The sequence below is a fragment of the Peromyscus eremicus genome, chromosome 6, assembly GCF_949786415.1.
Source record: "Peromyscus eremicus chromosome 6, PerEre_H2_v1, whole genome shotgun sequence".
In the NCBI taxonomy this organism is placed as follows: domain Eukaryota; kingdom Metazoa; phylum Chordata; class Mammalia; order Rodentia; family Cricetidae; genus Peromyscus; species Peromyscus eremicus.
In genome coordinates this window covers 81282659-81303671 of record NC_081421.1, presented here as the reverse complement: position 1 = coordinate 81303671, position 21013 = coordinate 81282659, and the positions used below count along the sequence as shown (strand labels likewise).

The 21013-nt window shown below is 47.2% G+C and overlaps 1 protein-coding gene across 1 annotated transcript; it reads left to right on the top strand.

Annotated features, from left to right (window-relative positions):
* The first annotated feature begins 4268 nt into the window (after nt 1-4268).
* Sypl2 (synaptophysin like 2) lies at nt 4269-16875 on the top strand. The gene is made up of 6 exons (XM_059264963.1): nt 4269-4322; nt 4489-4563; nt 12146-12270; nt 13431-13632; nt 14446-14637; nt 16592-16875. The coding sequence occupies exons 1-6, from the start codon at nt 4269-4271 to the stop codon at nt 16736-16738; spliced, it is 795 nt and encodes a 264-aa protein (XP_059120946.1). The 3' UTR covers nt 16739-16875.
* The last annotated feature ends 4138 nt before the right edge of the window (nt 16876-21013 follow it).

Sequence of the window (21013 nt, the reverse complement as noted above, 5' to 3'; positions counted from 1 at the left end):
CTACAGAGGTTCTACAAATAAGAACAAAGGACGTGGAAGCAACCCAAATGCACTCTCCGCAGGTGAACGCATAAACAAGCTATGATGTACCATATTAAATATCGTGGAATACTGTTCAGCAACAAAAAGGATCACCACAGTGCTGATGTATTTGACCATGTGAATGAGTAACAAAAACACTATGTCGAATGAAAGAAACCAGATACAAAAGGGTCAAACTATATAGTTCTACTTGAAATTTATTTCAATAGTTCATTTCAATAAGACTAGTGCTTTATCATTTCAAATGTATTTTTAATGAATATATTTCACAAAGACGCTAAAAACCCATGCGATGCTGCCTGTATTGGATGCAAGTCTGGGCCACACTCCTCTGCACCTGGATCTTTCATCTTGTCTTTAATGTTTACTGTGACCCCTGCATAGTCTTCAAAATGAACACCCCATCTTTTCTATGTGACTTTCATTGTCAAGTTACCATGGCTGGATGGACCTTATGCTTAGCCCTGGTTTGCCCTTTCTTTCTCTTCTTCTTCTTCTTCTTCTTCTTCTTCTTCTTCTTCTTCTTCTTCTTCTTCTTCTTCTTCTTCTTTCTTCTTCTTCTTCTTTTGGTGCCTGTCCTGGATCTTGCTCTGTAGACCAGGCTGGTCTCGAACTCACAGAGATCCACTTGCCTCTGCCTCCTGAGTGCTGAGATTAAAGGCATACGCCACCTCAGGCTGGTTTGTCTTTCTTAACTGTGGCCATCACCAGTTCACTCACCAGCAACAGGAAGTCTGTCCAGCCATCCCTTGATTCCCTTCACAGAGATGATAGGCACATTTTTGGCTCCTGTCTTGTCGGCACAGGTATTGAAGTTCTTACGGAGAGACCCAGGGAAATCCAGAATTTTGCTTCAGAGGACCCACCACGTCCTCACTTCAACATCTGGAGCACCCAGAAAGAGTTAGAAGGGCACCAATTTTATTTTTTTGATGATAGAAATCAGGATGAGGACTGTCTGGAGATTGACTGCATACTCTTTGAAATGAATGGTATATTTCATGATTATGATGGTGGACATGGGTGCATACATTTGTTGAAGGTTGAAGTTGAAAATGTTCACATCTTATTATCTAGCCAGATTAATTTTAAGTGTATTGCCATGTTTATCAAACTGCTGCTAGAGACCCACTATGAATGAGCCATTAAAGGACAATAAATCATTATCTTGAAGGTAATGAGGCCCAGGTTTCTTACTCAAAGGCTTGACTAATTTTGTATAGAATTTTGTGGGATAGACAGATGGTTTAGTGGGTGAAGGCACCTGCCACTGAGCCTGATGCCCCGAGTTTTACTCTGAGGACCCACACAGTAGAAGCAGAGAACTAACTCCCAGCAGATTGTCCTCTGACTGCCATACATTTGATATGGCACAAACACACCCACACATGAGTGAATGTAAAAACCTTTTAAAAAAACTTTACATCAGTACAATTTTGAAAAAATAAATTGCAACAACTTTAGGATCCATTAAACCTAAATCTGCCACTAGGTAGCCAGAATTTCTTTCTTTTTTAAATTAAAATTCTTTCATTTATTTTACATGGAATTTCTTAATGAAATGGAATAGAAAACATGGGTTTCACAAAATCTTTGTTCCAGTTTACTTTTAAAATTGTATTTATAAGATGGGCTTTTAATTCCAGCACTTAGGAGGCAAAGCCAGGCAGATCTCCATGAGTTCATGGTCAGCCTGATCTACAAAGCGAATTTCAGGACAGCCAGGGCAGTTACACAGAGAAATCCTGTCTCTAAAATAAGATAAAATAAAATGTTAAAATAAAATAAAATTGTAGCCGGGCGGTGGTGGTGCATGCCTTTAATCCCAGCACTCGGGAGGCAGAAGAGGCAGGTGGATCTCTGTGAGTTTGAGGCCAGCCTGGGCTACAGAGTGAGTTCCAGGAAAGGAGCAAAGCTACACAAAGAAACCCTGTCTTGAAAAAAGAAAAAGAAAAAATAGAAAAACAATTGTATTTATTACTGGTCTGTGTGTCTGCTGTGGGAGTCTGTTGTCTCCTTGGGCTGTGGGATCCAGGGATTAAATTTAGGTCATCAGGCTTGCCGGGAAAGAGCTTTTACCCCCTTGAGCCATTCTTGTCAGTCGTGTTTCAGTTTATACAATGGGTCAGGCTGTAAACACCTATTTACAACCAAGGTACGCATTTGGACACGGACACACACACACACACACACACACACACACACACACACTGAAAACTCAGTGCTATGTAAGAAACCTATACAAGAAAATACACATATTACAGCAGTGTTTTTGAAGAGTGGACTTCTGGAAATAACCCAAACACTTTGAATATGAAAGTAGGAAAATATTCTGCACTATGTTTGTGGTGGCACTCCCTACAGCTAAAATGAAAGACAAAAACAAAACTAAAGCTACATGTATTGGGTCAGATGACTGTCACAAAACAAAAGCAAGTCAAAGAACCACAATATTAATAGTAAAGTTTCAAACGACTTGAAAAAATTATGATATAGCATCTATACACTGTTCCTAGATATAGTATAATGGGGGGGGGGTTGAGGCTGATAAACACAGGATAGAACAGCAATGGACTTGAGTCAAACAAGGCTGGTCAGTGGGCATTATAATACGTTTCATTTCATATCTGTGTGGCTAGGCAATTACACCTCAGTCTTCATGGTGGCTTAATAAAAATAAATGAAACAGAAATGACTGTAGAATGGAAACCTAAGATAGCAGAATAATTTTTAAAGATGCACTTATCCTTTATGTGTATGAGTGTTTGCCTGTGTGTATGTACGAGCACTCCCAGAGGCCAGTTGGGGCAATGGATAGCCTAGAACTGGAATTGCAGACGGTTGTGAGTTCCCAGAACCAAGCCCTGGTCCTCTGAGAAAGCAACGTTCCTAACTGCTGAACCACCGCATCTCTCCCGTCCCCATGATTTATTAAGGTCCTATCTGTGGACTCAGCAGTTCCTTGTATCCACAGCAGAAGTTTCCTTCCAGCCCAGCCTGAGCTGCTCGTCCCACCCACTCATGCCTAGGTTTGGGAAGGCTCTTATTCAACGGCTGAATTATATAAATAACAACAGAATGTTTGATTTAAAAGCATTGGTTTTGAAATGCTGAAACACTGGAAGTAGGGAGTGGAGGCATATCGTCAAAGAATGACTTTGATGGATACAAGTTAAGAGCAAAAGAGGGGGGCTGGCTCCCTCCTGGCTCCGCCCATTGATTCACTCTGAGTCTTTGGTTACGTGGTGTCTGTCACCTTTTACTATTTAGATTTCCACTTCTTGTAAACGTAATGTGTAATACTCACGACTGCTCGCTTTCAGCTCCCACAGAACGCTTTTCAAAAATGAGGCCCATTCAAAGTCAATCAAAATGCAACTCTGCCTTAGTTTTCAATACAAACTCCAGTCTCCGCGCCCACAGATCCTTAGAGATTCATTCTCATTTAAATAGTGTTGGCTATTAAAAGGAGATCGAGTTCTTCCTTTTTAAAATTTGGTAACTTTGAAACTCATTAACATCTAAATGCCGTTTGTTGTTAAAAAAAAAAAAAAAGTAAAACCATGTCTACTGCGAAGTGAAAGTCTATAGTCCAGTTCTTTCCCGTCTGTTCTGGCTGGTGGAGCACCGTTACAGCAGCACTAACGATGTCTTAGGAAGATCTTGTGTGCTCTAGTTACTACGGTATGGAAAAGGAGAAGAACCCTCCGACAGAACTCAGGAAAACCGGGAAAGCTGCACTAGGAGTCCGCGCATCCCGGGTGGGTTCCTGACCTTGGCCCTGGTGTTGGAGCGGCTGCGCTATTTCCTATTTCCGTGGGGACCCTTCCTGGAGGCTTCCAACAAAGCCCGGGAGCCTTCTGGCAGCCCGACGGCTAGCAGGCTCCACAGGTCCCTTTAAGGCGCCCTACGCGCGGAAAAAAGGGGAGCGCAGGGGGCGGGAGCAGGGTTCGCGATCGCACGCCACGTGACTCGGCTGCGGACTCAGCCCGAGAGTTTGACAGAAGTTTGAATCGGACTCGGGGGCTTTCTGCAACCGGCGGGGCAGTGCGGCGGACACAGCCTCCGAGAGCGCGAGCAGCAGCGCCCCCCACGACCTAGCCCGCCCGCCAGCCTGGAGCCCGGCCTGCCCACGGCCGCGAGCCCGCCGTCCCCAGCGCCCCCGCGCGCCACGCAGCCTCCCAGCCAGGGAGCCGAAGCCCCACAGTGCTCCCCACTGCACCAGCATGTCCTCGACGGAGAGCCCCGGCCGCACGTCGGACAAGGCTCCGCGCCCGCAGGTACGCCCCGAGCAAGCGCTCGGCTCGTGGACTCTCACCAGCCCCTGTCCACCTAGATAGCCTGCCTGAGTCCGATTCCGCCTTCCCTGCACCCCAGTGTGAGTAGAAGGGGACCCCCGCCCCCCTTCCCCGCCTCCTTGACCGTCGGCTGGCTCTGTCTCTGCAGGTGGACCGATTGCTCGTGGGGCTGCGCTGGCGGCGCCTGGAGGAGCCACTGGGCTTCATCAAAGTTCTCCAGTGGGTGAGTCGGCCCCAGCCCCGGGCTATTTCGGGAGTCTGGATCGTGACGCCGACCCGAAGCAATGTGGCCCCGGAGGAGGCTGGGGAGATGCAGCGGGCCCAGCTACTGCGGAAGGGTGGAAGGGTGGCGACAGGTGGGCGGGGGAGGGGAGAACCAGGGTTGCTTCTCCAGCAGTCGGTGGAAGGAGGGAGAGGAGCCAGGCCTGCGGAGTCCTGGATTCGGACCTTCTATGTGCAGGGCGCCTTTGCCCAGGCCGCTCACATTTCACTCGGGCGAGGGGACCCGGGTGTAACCTTTCCAGAACTCTGATCCTGCACATACCATTCTTCAGTGGCGGGCGGGGTGAGGAGGACAAGGCGGGGGGGGGGGGGGCGGTAAGGTCCGCTTTGCAGTCAGAGCAAAGCCACGGAGGGCACCGGAGAGAAGGGAAGAGGCGGGTTACAGAAACCATTCTGCCCAGAACCCTCCAGGACCTAGATGATCCTGGAGGTGGACTCAGGGGACAGACTCCCAGCTGAGGTCACTGGAGTAATTTGGGTACCTGTAACTGAGTAAAGAAGTGGATGAATGAATGAACAGTTTCCCATCCTACGATTAAATAAAACAATTAAGACAGGAGAAGATCGCAGCGTGACTCAAACGTGGCAGCTAGAATAACAAAACACGGAGCTGGGAAGGTGGGGTGGTAGGTTGCAGGCCTACTTCTACCTTTCTCAGCTCTGTGACCTTGGACAAGACACTTCTCTGGACATGGCTTTCCAACCTTAGTCGAACTTGGATCAAACCTGTCAGCATGCCCGTGACCTTGAAACATTCGTCTGTCCAGGTCCTCAGTTTCACCTGCTTTGGTCTAGTAGGAATATTGTCTTGTTCCACTGGTCCTTTAAAACATTGGCAAGCTCTCTGTTCTTAGACCCAGTGCCCAAGATTGTCATAAATTAGAAACGTGGACAGGTGCAGTCAGTTTTTCAAATCATAAAGACTTGGGGGACATTTCGTGCATTCTTGCAGAAAGGATTTTGTTAGACAATCCATGTACCAAATGCTATATGAAGTTATTCCCCCCACCACTACCACTACCTTGGTGTTTCTCTGTGTAGTCTTGGCTGTACTGGAACTCCCTCTGTAGACACACACACACACACACATACACACGCACGCACGCACACACACGCACACGCACACGCACACGCACACACAGATTCGCCTGCCTCTGCCTCCCTAGTGCTGGGTTTAAAAGCATTCACCACCACTGCCTGCCTTATACGAAGCTATTAATGTGCCCTCAGCTAGGGAAACAGCTTACTATTGAAACTGGGAGGAGTGAGTTCTAAAGAGCTTTGAATTCATCAGAGACAGGGATTAGCGTGATGTCACCAAATCCTAAATAAGTGTGGTTTGGATGGGAATCATCAAATTTGGAATTCAGGGACAATAGTGCATTTGGGATTGTCTCTGGGTATCTGAGACCTGACTGGCTGTAGACCAGCCTGGGAGTCCTAAGTGTAAATAAACTCTGGGACTTTCTGCTTTTTCTGCTGCCTCAAGAGTGAGACCAATGTCGACTGAACTCTTTCACCTCTTGCCCTTTCGTGTTTTGACTTGAGCACCAGAGGGGACTGAATAGGAAAAGTAAGGCTTCAAAGGAGCTGGCATTCAGAAATAAGGAGGCATCGTGAGCAACCCAGAGAATCGGGACTGGACATAAGTGCTATCTAAACTGGCCAAGTGGATCTAATAGAAAGTTGAGACGGACTGTCAATGGATGGAAGAAACAATGAGGAAAGACCATGCATTTGTTTTCCTCAGGAAGATTCTGAAAAGCTTCCTTCTTTAATCTTGCCATCTTTCTCACCACCGCTTCCTACAACATTCCTGCACACAGCCATGCCTAGCACAATGCTCCAACCTTCTTGTAACCCTAAGTCTTAGGTTCTCAACCTTCCTGATGCTGCAACCCCTTGATACCGTTCCGCATGTCGTGGTGACCCCCCAAACATAAAATTATTTTGTAACTGTAATTTTGCTATAAATATCTGATATGCAGGATATCTGATATGCGACCTCCAAGGGGATCATGACCCACAGGTTGAGTACTGCTGCCCTAATAATTAAGACCTCTCTGACTTTATGATCTTCAGCTTTATAAAGGGAATTGTACAAAACAGGGACCTTCTTCCTCTCCTGCTGGTGAATCAGGTCTCTGGGGGTAACTTGGAACTGGCCTTCGTTCACAGGGTAGCATCCTAAGGAGCCGTGATTTGCTCTCCGTGCTCTACCAGGCAGCCTTAAGCTTGGGGTGTGAGTTTGGCTTGTTTGAGTCTTTGCAGACGAACAGAAAAGTATGTAGGAACCAGTGTGAGAAATACTTCTTACTGGGGAAGAAACAGAAAGCATGGATCTTTTAGTTATTATAATGGTAATTAAAAACTTTTTATTATTACCCAAAGGAATCCTTGTGAGAAGAAAGTGATGTGATTCTTTTTTGAGTCAGGACTTTGAGTGTCTTTAAGACTTGGAAGTTAAGCTGGTCATACTGACACACACCTTTAGTCCAAGCAGTTAGGAGGCAGAGACAGGCAGATCTACCAAACCAAACCAAACTAAATAAACAAAAAGACTCAGAAACTAATCTCACCTCAGTTCCAATTCAAGAATCTTATCAGGTCTATATCAAGCTAGCCAGCCAATTCTATCCATCAGTCCATCCATTCATCCATCCATCCATCCATCCATCTATATTTTTTTTTGAGACAGTATTTTTCTACACATCCCTGGTTGTCCTGGAACTCACAGGACTAGGCTGTCCTCCAACTCACAGAGATCTGTCTGCCTCTGCCTCCCAAGTGCAGTCAAATAACTCTGAAGTAGGTTTTGTTGTTGTTTTTTAACTTTCATATTATCACTAGTGTGTGTGTGTGTGTGTGTGTGTGTGTGTGTGTGTGTGAGAGAGAGAGAGAGAGAGAGAGAGAGAGAGAGAGAGAGAGAGAGAGAGAGAGAGAGAGAGAGGGGGAAGTGGTGCAAGTACCTGGCATTCATGTCAAAAAGAGTTGGCTTTCCCTTTTCATTTTTACATAGAGTTGGGGGATGGAACTCCAGATCACCAGGGTTACATGGCAAGTGCCTTTGAGCCATCTCCCTGGCCCCAAAAACTAGCTTTAAAAGTAAAGAAGGGAAAGAGGAGAGAAAAGACTAGGATTGGATGGACTTTGACTTAAATTCGGTTTCTTTTGTTTTCCATCCCTCAAAGCTTGGGTAAGTGATGAAATCTTTATGGGCCTCATTTTCTTCATCTGAGGCTAAACCATATCATCTAGGTTTACTGGGAGAACTATGGGAGGTAATGTCTACAATGCATGGAACATTCTTGAAGATCATGGTGAGCAGGTTCCATAAATGTGTGTTCCCTTCCCTCCTATCTTTCCTAATTCTCTCCCTTATGCAGACTGTCCCATTAGAGTCATCCTTTGGTGAGATTACTCGAACACCATTGCCAAACCTTCAGTTTGAATGCAAAGTACAGGAGAATCCAGGTGACTCAGTCATATGGGACTCCATTTCCTTACAAAGAATAGATCATATTAACTTTATCCGAATATCCCCTCCTGATGAGGGCTGACGATTTGGGAGTGGAGGGGATGGGCTTTGGTATCTATAATACGAAGAAGCTATTTCATTGGTGGAATTTTTATTTGTTTGGTGCCCTTTTCTTTTCTATTGGAGATTTTGAATGGACACTGTTAGAATCCATAGCACCAAGAGATAGTTGTGAATCAGGACTTGGGAGAAAAAAACCCCATGTTCTGTGCCTTGTGGTCCCTGGGGGTTAGTGCTCTCTGGGTTGACACTCCATTACAACCAGTAAGCCAGCCAGCATCAGAGTGGAGCCCTAACCTTAAACTGAGAAGGTTATTCTATCTTTTCAAAGAGATGCAAAGGTGGGGGGGGGAGAGGGGGAGGTAGAGGGCAAAGTTCAACCATCACCATTTGTAGCAGCATCAGAGCTCCAGAAACTCCCCTGCTCTCGGGTACCCCATCTTTGTTCTTTGTGATCAGTGTGTTATCTCACAGCCTTGTGTGTGTGTGTGTGTGTGTGTGTGTGTGTGTGTGTGTGTGTGTGTGAAGATTAGTTTCAAGTTCTTCTTCTCTTGTTCCTGGGGCTTAGTTCCCTACATGGTTATGGCAGGAAGCAATCTGGTACAGAAAAGTAGAGGGGTTGAAGCTGTGAATGGGCTGGACTAGTATCTCCGCTCCTGCAGCCCAGAGCAGAGTGCCTGCCTTCCTCCCTTCCTCCTTGTAACATGCACTACACAGAAGAGACCTCCTCTTCAGCCGTAGGAACTCTGTGGTACAGGGTCTTACTCATCTCCATATCTCTAGCATCAGGGCACAAGGTAGATGCCTAGTTTCAGATGAATGAATGAAGTAGGAGGAGCTCGGAACAGGAATCAGGAGCTGTGGATGTGAAACCCAGCTCTCACATTAGCTAAATATGATTTGAGAACATCACTGAATCAGAGGAAGGAGTGCTTCTCCATCCAGAAGTGAAAGGAAACCACTGCTCTAATAATGTCTGAGGTCTTTTGTTCCCACTGCTCTGAGAACCTATCAGATTTTTCTGTTATCTACTAACTCTGCTCTCTGGCACCACAGAGATTGTGGTGTTCTGTGTTTGGAGATATGGGTTTATAGTAGAGTGCTTGTCTAGCATACTTAAGGCCCTTTGTTTAACACTGGGCACCACAAAATGAATAAATAAACATCACTCTGATAAGCAAAAAAAAAACTACTATAGATAATGTTTAGATATTCCTAGCTTTCAGAGAATCAAAGTAGAAAAAGAATAAACAATTAACAGCAAAGTGGTTACGAGTATATTTTGCTTTTTGAAGAATCAGAGGAGGGCTCATAATTTTCAGACCTGAACCTCATCATTTAGACTGAGAATTTTCACTGATGATGGGAAAGTTCTGTAATCCATGCTGATCAGTAGAGTGGTGGTTTGCTGAATGTGACTACTGAGCACTTGCTATGCGGCTGGTATGACTGAGCAACTGAATCTTAGCCTTTGTTCCATTTTATTTGAAGTAATTTTTTTTTTTTTTTTTAGTTTTTCGAGACAGGGTTTCTCTGTGTAGCAGCTTTGCGCCTTTCCTGGAACTCACTTGGTAGCCCAGGCTGGCCTTGAACTCACAGAGATCTGCCTGGCTCTGCCTCCCGAGTGCTGGGATTAAAGGCGTGCGCCACCACCGCCCGGCTTGAAGTAATTTTAATAGCCATAGTTGGCTGAACACTACCTGTTGAATAGTATAGCTCTAAGGCATGAGCTCCATGAGGACAGCACCCCTGTCTGTCTGTCTGTCTGTCTGTGTCTGTCTGTCTGTATCTGTGTCTGTCTGTCTGTCTCTGTCTGTCTGTCTCTGTCTCTCTCTCTCTGTCTCTCTGTCTCTCTCTGTCTCTCTGTCTCTGTCTCTGTCTCTGTCTCTCTCTCTCTCTCTCTGTGCTAAAGTGACTGGTACAGGTACATACTTGAGAAATGTCATCTTTTGGCAGATGTTCACCAGTGCCCAGAGAAGAAAAGGTTCCATACTTGGTATTCACTGCCCCAAGCTAGGAATCTGTACATGTTTCCCTATACTCACTGACTTTTTATTATTAATTAATAATAATAAAAAAAAAACCCACCCAACTATGCTGCCCTTCCTCAAATGTGACACGCTGATTGTGTCCTGCTCTAGGCACTAGAAACCAAGAGGAATAAGGACTTCTATGAGGAGTCCGAGAGTCACAGAGGGAGTGAAGATAAGAAAATCCCTCAGAGGAAGAGCTGGAAAAGGTCCATTGTTTTGCTCGAGAGGCCAGCTTTGAGTATGTTAAGGGTGATGATACAAAGGCGTCTAGTGACTTCTCTCTGTCCCTGGCTCTGTCAGGAAGATGAGCTAATGGTGCTCTACCACAGCTTTCAGAGCTTAGCTCAGATATGGGAGCTACGTAGGCACTGCAGGCAGGCTACACTGTCTGCTTTCCTGGGTATCGCTGCCTGTATGGACAACTCCCACTCCTTTGGAACAACTCTACTGAAAACAGGGGCACACATGACCTTTAGAGAGCGGTCAACGGCTCCAGCACTGAGCTCGGCCAGGCCAGGCCATGCAAGGCATGGCGGTAGCACTGGATACCACCCAGGAGCAGAGCACAGCTGTCAGTAAACCCGGCCAAGAGCACGCTCTGCTGATAGCATTAACTTCAGACGGTGGAAGAATTCCAGAGCTGGAAGCAGCCTTTAAATAAACCCCAAGTCCTTCCTTTTAGAAATGTAGAAACTGGGACTCGGAGAGCCAAGCCACCCAGCGAATGAGTTACAAGGCCAAACTGGGTTTCCTGACTCCTAATCTAGATCTCTTTTCACTTCGACCAGCATTAGAGAAATAATGCACAACTCTATTCTTGATTAGATGTAGGCCCGGAGTATAGATTTCTGTCTTCTTCTTGTTTAACGTCCAAAACACTGACTGGGTGACAGCGAAGCAGATAGAAGCAAATAACTAACAGAATATATTCATCATTTAATAAGAATATTAGCATCATGCCAAAGGTGGGTGCACAGGAAATGGGCTGAACAGACAATATGGGAGAACAAGAGCCTGCAGTTTCTTACTTTCTGTTCTAATCAGCGTGTGTTCCTCCAGAAAGAAACGGGAGAATCATAGGTTGGGGACACTTCATATTACTCAAGACAGAAGGTGTAGTCAGCCGTGATGAAAGGTGGAAAGGGAAAGAGTGCGAGTGGTCTGAGACACCCCCGCTTCTGGCCACTGGGAAATGGCAGCATCAGCAGACTACAAAGAGGAACAGCAGTGGGAAATAGTAGAGGCTGATAAGGAAAGTGGACGATACTTTCCTCTGGGCTTGAGCCAGGCCCTGTCAACATTCACCAGCGGGCGCCGTTGCCGAAAGGGTATACGCTTTCGGGGAAGAAAAGTCAGACTGACAGTACCATAAAATGGCTCGGTAGAAGCCTCCCTCCACCATACCCCCAGTGAAGGAAGGGACTACTGGAAGTTAGAAATAAAGTAAGGGCAAGAGTCCATGACTGCTGGTCGAGAGAGAATGAAAATGAAATTAAATGAAAAACATTCCAGGCATGCCTGATCTGGCTTGATCTATGTCTGATCTCTTGTTTTCAGAGGGGAAAAAGTCTAGCTTTGAAACAGACATTTCCAAAGCCAGAGTTACAGAGGTTTGGTGTTAGTCGTTATCTTAAAGAAGCTATGTGTGGTCCCCAGTGCCGTGCCCAATAGAGAGGTCTGGAAACCGTTTCTGCTCACTTCCCCTCCCTTGAGACCACACTCAGGGTTGGTCTTCTTCATTTGCTCACTTGGCCCACTGCTTTGTTCAGAGAACACAATATTTGGAGTTGAGAGAAGAATGGCCGCTGAGGGTCCCTACCAGGAGGAACTTGAGAAAAGGAATCCTTACTCCCTGCCCACGAAGCACCTGCACCCTCTGGAGTCAAAGGGTGGTTCTTTACCTTGGACGGGTGAGACCTTCTGACTCTCAAAGGGGCTTCACTTTCTCTTAGCTCTTTGCTATTTTCGCCTTCGGGTCCTGCGGCTCTTACAGCGGGGAGACGGGAGCCATGGTTCGCTGCAACAACGAGGCCAAGGACGTGAGCTCCATCATTGTTTTGTTCGGCTACCCCTTCAGGTGAGTAGGGACTGGTTCCGACCCCAGGTTAGCAGGGCTTTCTTCCTCCCCTGCTCCTACCAGCCTCTTGTCACTCATTTATTTCTGCTCACAGGACACACAACCCAAAGACCATTGACTGTGTGCTGCTCTAGATCAAAATAGAACAAGACCTGGATCATTCTGTCTTCTAGCCATTTCAGACACTCTGACCAGGGTGAAACACGGACATATCATTGTTAGGATGGTCCAGTCCACACTCAGGCAATGGCAGATCACCACAGCTCAAACGGAGAAACTCCAGCTGTTGCAGCGGGGGTGGGGGGTGGGGGGGGTGGTAGGATTCTGGGCCAGTGACAGCTCTCTCTAACCCCCCCCCCCCCGGCAGATTCCTCTGTGCTCGAAGGAAGGAAGCTGGTTAGAGTTTAGATATTAAACAGTAGATGTGAAATGCTCACGTGATGTCACTCAAGTACAAGGAGGTACATCTTGACCAGGAAGTGGATACTAACCCCTGAGTATTTGGGAGCCTAAGGAGGAGGGAATGTGTGTTCATAAGAGGATGAAGACAGAGCTCATCTTTTCAGAATGTCTGAAACCATTCCAGCCCCCAGCTTAGATTAAGTATCTCTTGTACACAACGAGCTGTATTTCCCACTTTATTTTGTTCAATGTGGCCAAATCAGGGAGGGCTAAATCAAGTCTGTGAATGGGTAATTCAAACCCTAATTTGCCCACCACTTAATACATGCCTGTGTGTTTCTAAGGGCAAAATGGATCTGTGTTGTTTAGTGGTTTGTCTATCAGAAATAGTTGGACTGTATTTCTTATGACTTAAAGGTCCCTAGAGATACTTAGAAATTCAGGGAGACCATTTCTGGCCGGATGGGTGGGTATGGAGTGGCTGCTGATGGGGGACATAGGGCTTGCATGGAATCTTGGACTAGGGTAAAGCACTTGCCTAGTATGTGTAAGACCCATGTTCAACCCTCAGTACTACCAGAAAAAAAAAAAAAAAAAAGAGTAGAATCTTGAGGCAGCTCCTGTCTTGACTACAAGTTTCCTCAGAAGTTCCTACCTATATGACTCCTTTCCCAGGGTGAGAACCAACACAGGGGCCCTTCTTAGGCAGGGCAAGAGAGGCGGGCCCTGACTCAGCATGGCTTCCTTGCCACCTGCAGGTTGCACCGGGTCCAGTATGAGATGCCTCTCTGTGATGATGACTCCACCTCCAAAACCATGCACCTCATGGGAGACTTCTCTGCCCCTGCTGAGTTCTTTGTGACCCTTGGCATCTTTTCCTTCTTCTATACAATGGCTGCTCTAGTCCTCTACCTGCGCTTCCACAACCTCTACACAGAGAACAAACGCTTCCCATTGGTGGTGAGTGAGCACAGCCCAGAGGGATGGGACCAAGAAATGGAGGAGCCATTTCTTAGAAGGCTGAAGTCAGAGATGGAGGGGACGTCAAAAGCGATGGCTTCTGAGTCCTTGATACCTATGTGTGGAGTGGAACCTCTGCCCTACCAACCTTTCTTGGTTTGTTTGCAGTCAGAGGAGGCAAAGCAGTATCTCTATAAAGCAGAATCTAGAGCTAACCTAACTGGGTTCAAATCCCAGCACTTGCTCATAGTAGCTGTGTGACATTAGACAAATTACTCAGCCTCTCGACACCTTAACTTCCTTGGCTATAAAATAAAGATGAAGTAATGAATACTTGTGTCAAGTGTCTTAGGAGGGTAAAATATGTGTATATGTGCAGCATATCGCATATAGCTATTCTCAATGAGAGCTATCTATTATTAGTATTATTTCCTTTACTTCCTCTGTATCTCAGACATTCAAGATGGGAAGTAGGCTTTAGAGACCTCAATTGTCTTCTGAATCTGCCTTCTTCGTTACTTATAGTTTGAACAGTGGTGGTCAAAGGGAAGCTGGGAGGAAAGAGTGGGGAGTTTAAGTCACTTGGGTTGCAAGGAGGGAGGGTTACCAGTAGATACCTTGGCAGCTCATCGCCTGACCTTAGTTCTAAGGGCAGGGGTATGGCAGTCTGAGTGGCAGCATTCCTTTGGTGGCACTGAACAGAGTCCTCAGCTGTCTTAGGACCTCAGGATTCTGGTGTGACAAGAGGAAAGAACAGTGACTGGTGATCATGGGGCCATTCTGAATATGTCTTCTTCCCTCTGCTCCTCCTAGGATTTCTGTGTGACTGTCTCCTTCACCTTCTTCTGGCTGGTTGCTGCAGCTGCCTGGGGCAAGGGCTTGACTGATGTCAAAGGGGCCACACGGCCATCCAGCCTGACTGCAGCCATGTCCGTGTGTCACGGAGAGGATGCAGTATGCAGTGCCGGGGCCACACCCTCGATGGGGCTAGCTAACATTTCTGTGGTGAGACCTGTGTCTGGGAAAGGCACACTAGCCCAGCTGTCCCAGCTAGCTGGTTCTGGGAAGACTAGAGAACGTGTCCCCAGAGCCCATAAGCTCTGCATCTAGACTAGTAACCCTGCATCTGATATTGACCTGAGAAGATACTTTTGGATAAGAATCCGAGTCACTCCTTTACCATCTCCCCTCCCCACTTTTAGCTGCCCTGGAGGCTACCCTTTCTTGCCTCTTTGGCCATGTGTCTCATGAGAGGGAGCTTAGGGCTGGGACTGGCCTCAGAGCTGTGAGTGAACCAGTGTGAGAGAGAAACTGCCCCTTGTCACTTAGCCTTCCCTACTGGAATGGGTTTGGGTGGCAGTGGTGGGTTCAGCTGGCAGGCAGTCCAAGTTTTAACCATTGTAGTTGTTGCAATGTTGAGATGTGTCTCTATAAGCTGATAAATACCACAGCATTAAGCTTCTCAAATGACCTCTTGTCTTCACAGCCACCCCATTCCCACTCAGAAAATGCTTCAGACCTCCCCAAGGCCAACAATTGAAATGTTTAATGGCTAGTGCATCAGGGAGCCTTCTGAAACCACACCCAAGTCTGTCTTTCAATTTTTAATTGTTAAAATTTTCACATATCCAGCAAAATTGAAAATACTTTACAGGGAGGGCCCGCATAGTCACCACCTAAATGTAACATTTCAGTGTACCTGTTTTATATGTATTTACCCATCTTTCCTTATTGTTATTTTTGTTTTAATTTTTGAGACAGAGTCTTGCTATATAACTCAAGTTGTCCTTGAACATATATAGCCCAAGCTGCCTTTGAACTCATGATTCCCTTGCCTCAGCCTTCTAAGTACTGGGATTACTGATTCATGCCACTACACTCAGCTTTTCTTTTCATTTGTGTTTTGAGATTCTATCTGTTGTGTGATTCAGACTGGTCTCAAATTTGCAATCTTCCCTCCTTAATCTCCTAAATGTTAGGATTAGGCAGGTGTAAATCATCATGCCTTGTTTATTGATGATGATATTATTATTATTATTATTATTATTATTATTATTATTATTATTATTATTTTGAGACAGAGTCTTACTATATAACCCTGGCTGGCCTGGAACTCATTGTATAGAACAGACTGGTCTCCAACTCATGGGGATCTGCCTGTCTCTACCTTACAAGTACTAGGACTAAAGGTGTGCACCACCATGATTAACTCAATCCATTTGTGAAAACGCTTTTCAAAGTGAATTGCAAACATCGGTTCCTTTCTCCCTAACTACTCTTTTGTTAGGCTTTTTGTTTTGTTAGGTTTGTTTGTTTGTTTTTCTTTTTTTTCCGTGTGTGTGTGTGTGTGTGTGTGTGTGTGTGTTGAGGCAGGGTCTCTCAGTGTAGCTCTGGAATCTTATATATACCAGGCTGTCCTTGAACTCAGAGATCCACCTGCCTCTACCACCGGAGTACTGGGATTAAAGGTGTGAGCCAATACCGCTCACTAACAAACTAAAGGTTTTCAAAACATTTAAAATAAAGATTTGAATAGAGCTGGTGTGGTGGCACACACCTGTAATACCAACAGCCTGTCAGGCAGAGGCAGGAGGGTTACAGGTTCCAGAACAGCCTGGGTACACAGAGAAAACAAGCAACAGATGTTTGAACAAAGCCTTCCCCGAGTCTCTCTCCCTGGAGGAGTACCTTGGACAGCTCCAGCCTCCCTCACCTCAAGCAGGCCGACACGTGATCCTTGATTTACTTAGCATTCCTGGGGCGGGATTCAGCTAGGGACCAAGCTACAGTGCGGATGAGTACTCTGGATAGAGTTTAGACACTTTCACCAGAGAATCCCTTGATAGACAGTGGCCTCGAACTCTGCCTCTATACCTAGTTCTCTGTGCACTTCCTCTCCCCGTTTCTCATGCGGCTCCTCCTTGACTATTCTTACAAACTCTCTCGATTTCTTTTGTAGCTCTTCGGCTTTATCAACTTCTTCCTGTGGGCTGGAAACTGTTGGTTTGTGTTCAAAGAGACACCGTGGCATGGACAGGGCCAGGACCAAGGCCAGGGCCCCAGCCAGGAGAGTGCCGCAGAACAGGGAGCGTTGGAGAAGCAGTGAACAGCTGGCTAGACCTGGACAGCACCTCTTCATCTCCTCCGGCTTCCACAGGACCTTCCTTCTCCTCCAACTCCCTTCCCCCATCATTCTGGGCTTTGAGATTTGAGACGCTGGATGCGTAGGCATCAGCTATTGGTAACCCGGGCAGTCCTCCACTGGCTTCCTAATCCCTCACCCTGCTGGAGCTGCAAACGGCAGGAACTCAGTACTTCTTGTCCACTGCCTGGACTCAGGCATCTTACTGGGCTTTAATTTGTGTTCTCAAGCCTCTGAGAAAGAGCCTCTGCTTGCTGCAGGTGAGGGGAGGAAACTAGAGTCCTAATACTGGTCTCTAAAAGCTGCCCTGCTATCACTTGTCTAGTCTCCGTGCAGTGGGGGAGGGGAAGTCAGCCGGCAGCCTTGCCCAGATTCCCGATTCCCATGTGGAGGGCCCAGCAGTGGTTTGATGACACCCTTCAGTGGTGTCCTCTGGTCTCTGCATCTTATCTCTAGTCCTCCCAGAGCCCAGTGTGCTCCCTAATCTCCTCTCTGGCCTCTGTTTGTCCACAGCTCCCACCATGTGTGAAACAGGGAGACCCATTACCCTATCCACGGGCCCTCTTAGGGTCCACACGAGGCCGGGGCTCAGTGGGAGCAGACAGAATTGCCATTGTGTTGCAGCTTCAGGGAAGAGAGTCAGGAAAGTTGCTGGCAGAATACGTTTTCCAGGCCCTCAGTTCTCCCTCTCCCTCAGCTGGAACACTTTCAGCAGCTCCCTAAACTCCACTTACTCATGAAACCCCCAACTCCCTTCTCCTTCTTGGGCTTGGTTTTGTCTCACACTTAGGATGAGAAGGCCAGGAATATTTCCACTTCCTTCCCCCACCCCACCCCCCACCTGACAGCCCATCTCCCTTCCCTAACCTTTTGGAGATGAGGCATTTAAGATCTTTTTTTTCAAGTCTGCCCAGGCCTTCCTTTCATTCCTGTGGGCGTTGGGAGGGCCTAAAGGACCATCATGAGGCTGAGGTGCCCAGGAGTCCCAGGACATGGATAGACGGCCCCACTTGTCTCTTACTGTCCGCTCATTTTCGCAAACCAGCACCTTTTCTAGATCTTTCATACCTTTCCTTTCTCATTTTTACAAGGAGATGTTCTCTCTCCTCATCTCTTGAAGTCCTCCCTTGCTTCCATATAGTAGCCAGACTCTACCCCTTCCCCAATCCTGGGCAGCCCGATGCTATTGGTGCTTCTTCACTTCGGGACCCAGTTCCATATTTGTTTCGGTGGTCTCCTCTTCCTGATACCTCCTTCCATCCCTCCTTGGGCCCCAAGGTCTCAGGGCACCAACTGGATAAATACCATCTGCTTCCTATCCAGATCAAAACCCCTTGGTCTCTCCTGGCAGTAGGGCTGCTCAGGGAGAGATGAAGAAGAAAGAATCCATCCAGCCATTTCCCAATTTAGTGCCAACTGGCCCACTTAGTATCCCAAAGATGAATGTGTCCTGTGCTAATCTGTCCTCAAGACAGGTCCCAACCCTTTCCAGCCTCCTCATCTTCCTCAACGCTACCCACATCAAGATGTGGATTAATTGGGTTTCCAGGGCTTAGAACCCTTAACTTTGGGCCATCCATTTCTTCTCTGAGTTATAATTCCCCGCTTGAGAGGGGGAGTATGATATTTACACACTTCTAGATGCTCCTGAGCCCTTCATTAAAAGAATTTGGAATTTTTGTTTTCTGTTTTAGATTTTAGGGAAAGAATTTAAGGAGGGAAAAAGTTGATGAGGGTGAGAATGTTCCTAAATCTGAAACTGTCTATCCTAAGTTGTCCCCGTGGTTAAGGACGAGGGGAACAGTTTTGCCTACAGCTCTAAAGATACAAAGGACAAAGAGGTGACCTTCGTTTTTCTTCAAGCAAGCCCCTGTGGGGATCTGTGAGCAGCTTCTATTCGAACTGTGTTTGGATTTTGCATCTATATTTATAATTTATTTGAAACGTGATGGATAAAGTGTTCTCATTTGGGGCCTAAGTTAGCAACTGGCCCATCACCTGCTTTAGGAAGGGAGATGTCCATGCCCACTGAGCACTCTCAGCCCAGAGGTCTCTCTAGGACTGAGAAGGCTCTTCCTCACCAAGATTCTGACTGGTTTACGGCCAGAAGAACCTTGGTTTAGGTTGTGGCCCCTCTCTCCATGAGCACCCTAAGAGGAAAGACCAGTTCACCTCATTACCTCTAGGGGGCTGAGCAGGGGTAAGTGCCAAGGGCAGGCCTGTCCTCACAGGATTCTCCATCCAGGGCTGGCACCACCGCTTTGCTTAGTTAGGCCTGAAGTAGGAGAAGGTGTCTGGTTTCTCTAGCTGTTGCAGGAGGCCAACAAGCAGGGGACTTGCCCTTTGCCCCTGGTAGACTCTGACCATGTGGAGACACCCATCCTGGACCTTTTTTAGACATGAGTTCCCTTCAACATCCTGACCACGGGTCTCTGAGATTGCAAATCAAGGATGCGGGGAGAATGTTGCATGCTGTTTTCTGGTGCTTGTTATAACACATTTGAATAAACAGTGCTGAGAACATTTGCCACAAAGAAGCCAAGACCCGAGGACTTCTGGGAATTTCTTTCCTCTCCTTTTCCCTTGTTCTATGTTCTTGGACAAATATCAGCATTTCTACCAAGACATCCCTCGACTCCTCTCCACTCTGCACCCTAGGCAATAAGAGTCTGTTGGCTGAGCAATTGTTCTTGGCAAGCCCGTCTGGTGACATCGACTCTTTTGGTGGCACCCAATTAGTCCAAAGAAACTGAGACTCATTAGCAAATTTGGATCAAACTCAAAAGGCAAAAGATAGTGGCTTCCACAGTGCTGTCTCCATTTGCTCTCCTACCATCTGTGACCCAAAGGAGGAGTCGAGGGCCATATGCTTCCCTCTCTACTAGAAGGTTCATGCTGTACAAACCTGCACCTCCATCTCCTTCAGACAGACAGTCGTGCGTTACATTTACATTCCCCAGAGAAATGTACTTGGACACAGTTTTACATTTAATCTCATCAGGTTCCTGAGCCTCTTAGGGATCACCTATGGGTGAGTCTTTGGCTTACAACTTCTGCCCTCGGATATTATTCTTTATATAGTTAAACTGTTCTTATATGGAAAGCAGGAAGTCTGCGGTCTTAAAGTCACAGACCTTGACTTATTTGCTCCCAAACTTGGTTTCTTTTAGGCAAAGGGATGCAATATGGCGTGAGGTGTGAGGTATTGAAAGAAAAAGAGGATTAATATTTCATTTCCAACGAGAATGGGGAAGGAGGTGGAGGCAGACTTTTGTCCCCTGTGTGAGGGAAGAAATATTATCGGCAGAGAAGGTGGGTGATTAAGGTACTTTCTGGACCTTAGCGAGGTGGGGGAAAGATAGATATGATGAGAAACCTCCCTATGCCAAGGCTTCAGTAGCAGCTTTTCCAGCGGTGAAAATATTCATTAGAAAAAGAAGCAGAAATGATGGATGGAATCAGGGTCCAGCCAGGATTTGGGAAGAGGCGGTGCAGGTTATCGATCGCAGTTCCCAGGAGGAGAGAGATGGATCAGCAGAGACACCGCAAACATCAGAAGCCTCGGGGCCACCCTAGTTCCGGGGCTGGTTCTGGCTCCGAGATAGCCTTCTGTCATACTGACAGGTGATCTTGGCAAGCTCAGCCAGGTCCTCCCAAACCCAGACAACAGCACCTCCAACCCTCCGTTCTGCATCAAGGCAGCGTGGGTTTCCCACAGAGGAACAACACAGGAGCTGGGGCCCTCCCCCACTCCAACCCCTGTGTCCTTCAGCACGTCCTGCAGACTCCCTCCCCTTGCCCTTCTGATTCACTGCGCCCACCTCCCTGCACCTACCCCATTCGATCTACAGGGGAGCAGAGTCGCTTCGTGGCCGCCAGCCCAGGAAGGGGCGCCAGCCAGCTGGCGGATGCACGGCTTTAGAGGGTTATCTTGGGCAGAGAGAGGTTTGGGGCTCGGGTGTGCATAGTAAGCTTGGGAGAGCGGACTGGTGGCGCAAAGAACGTGTGCAGAGGGGCTGGAAGAGGGTATCCCGAGGTTTTGATCTCTCCTTCCCCGCGTGCGATTGTGCATTTTGGAAGGGATCCCTCGGCTAGCTCCGTAGGCATCACCACCCCTCCGCAACTACACTTCCCAGAAAGCTGTGCGGGAGTAAGGAGGTGGTGGCAGGAGACCCAAACTGCGCTTGCGCAAAGAGTGAACTGGCAAGGTAGGGGGAGAGGGGAGGCGTGCCCCCGGTC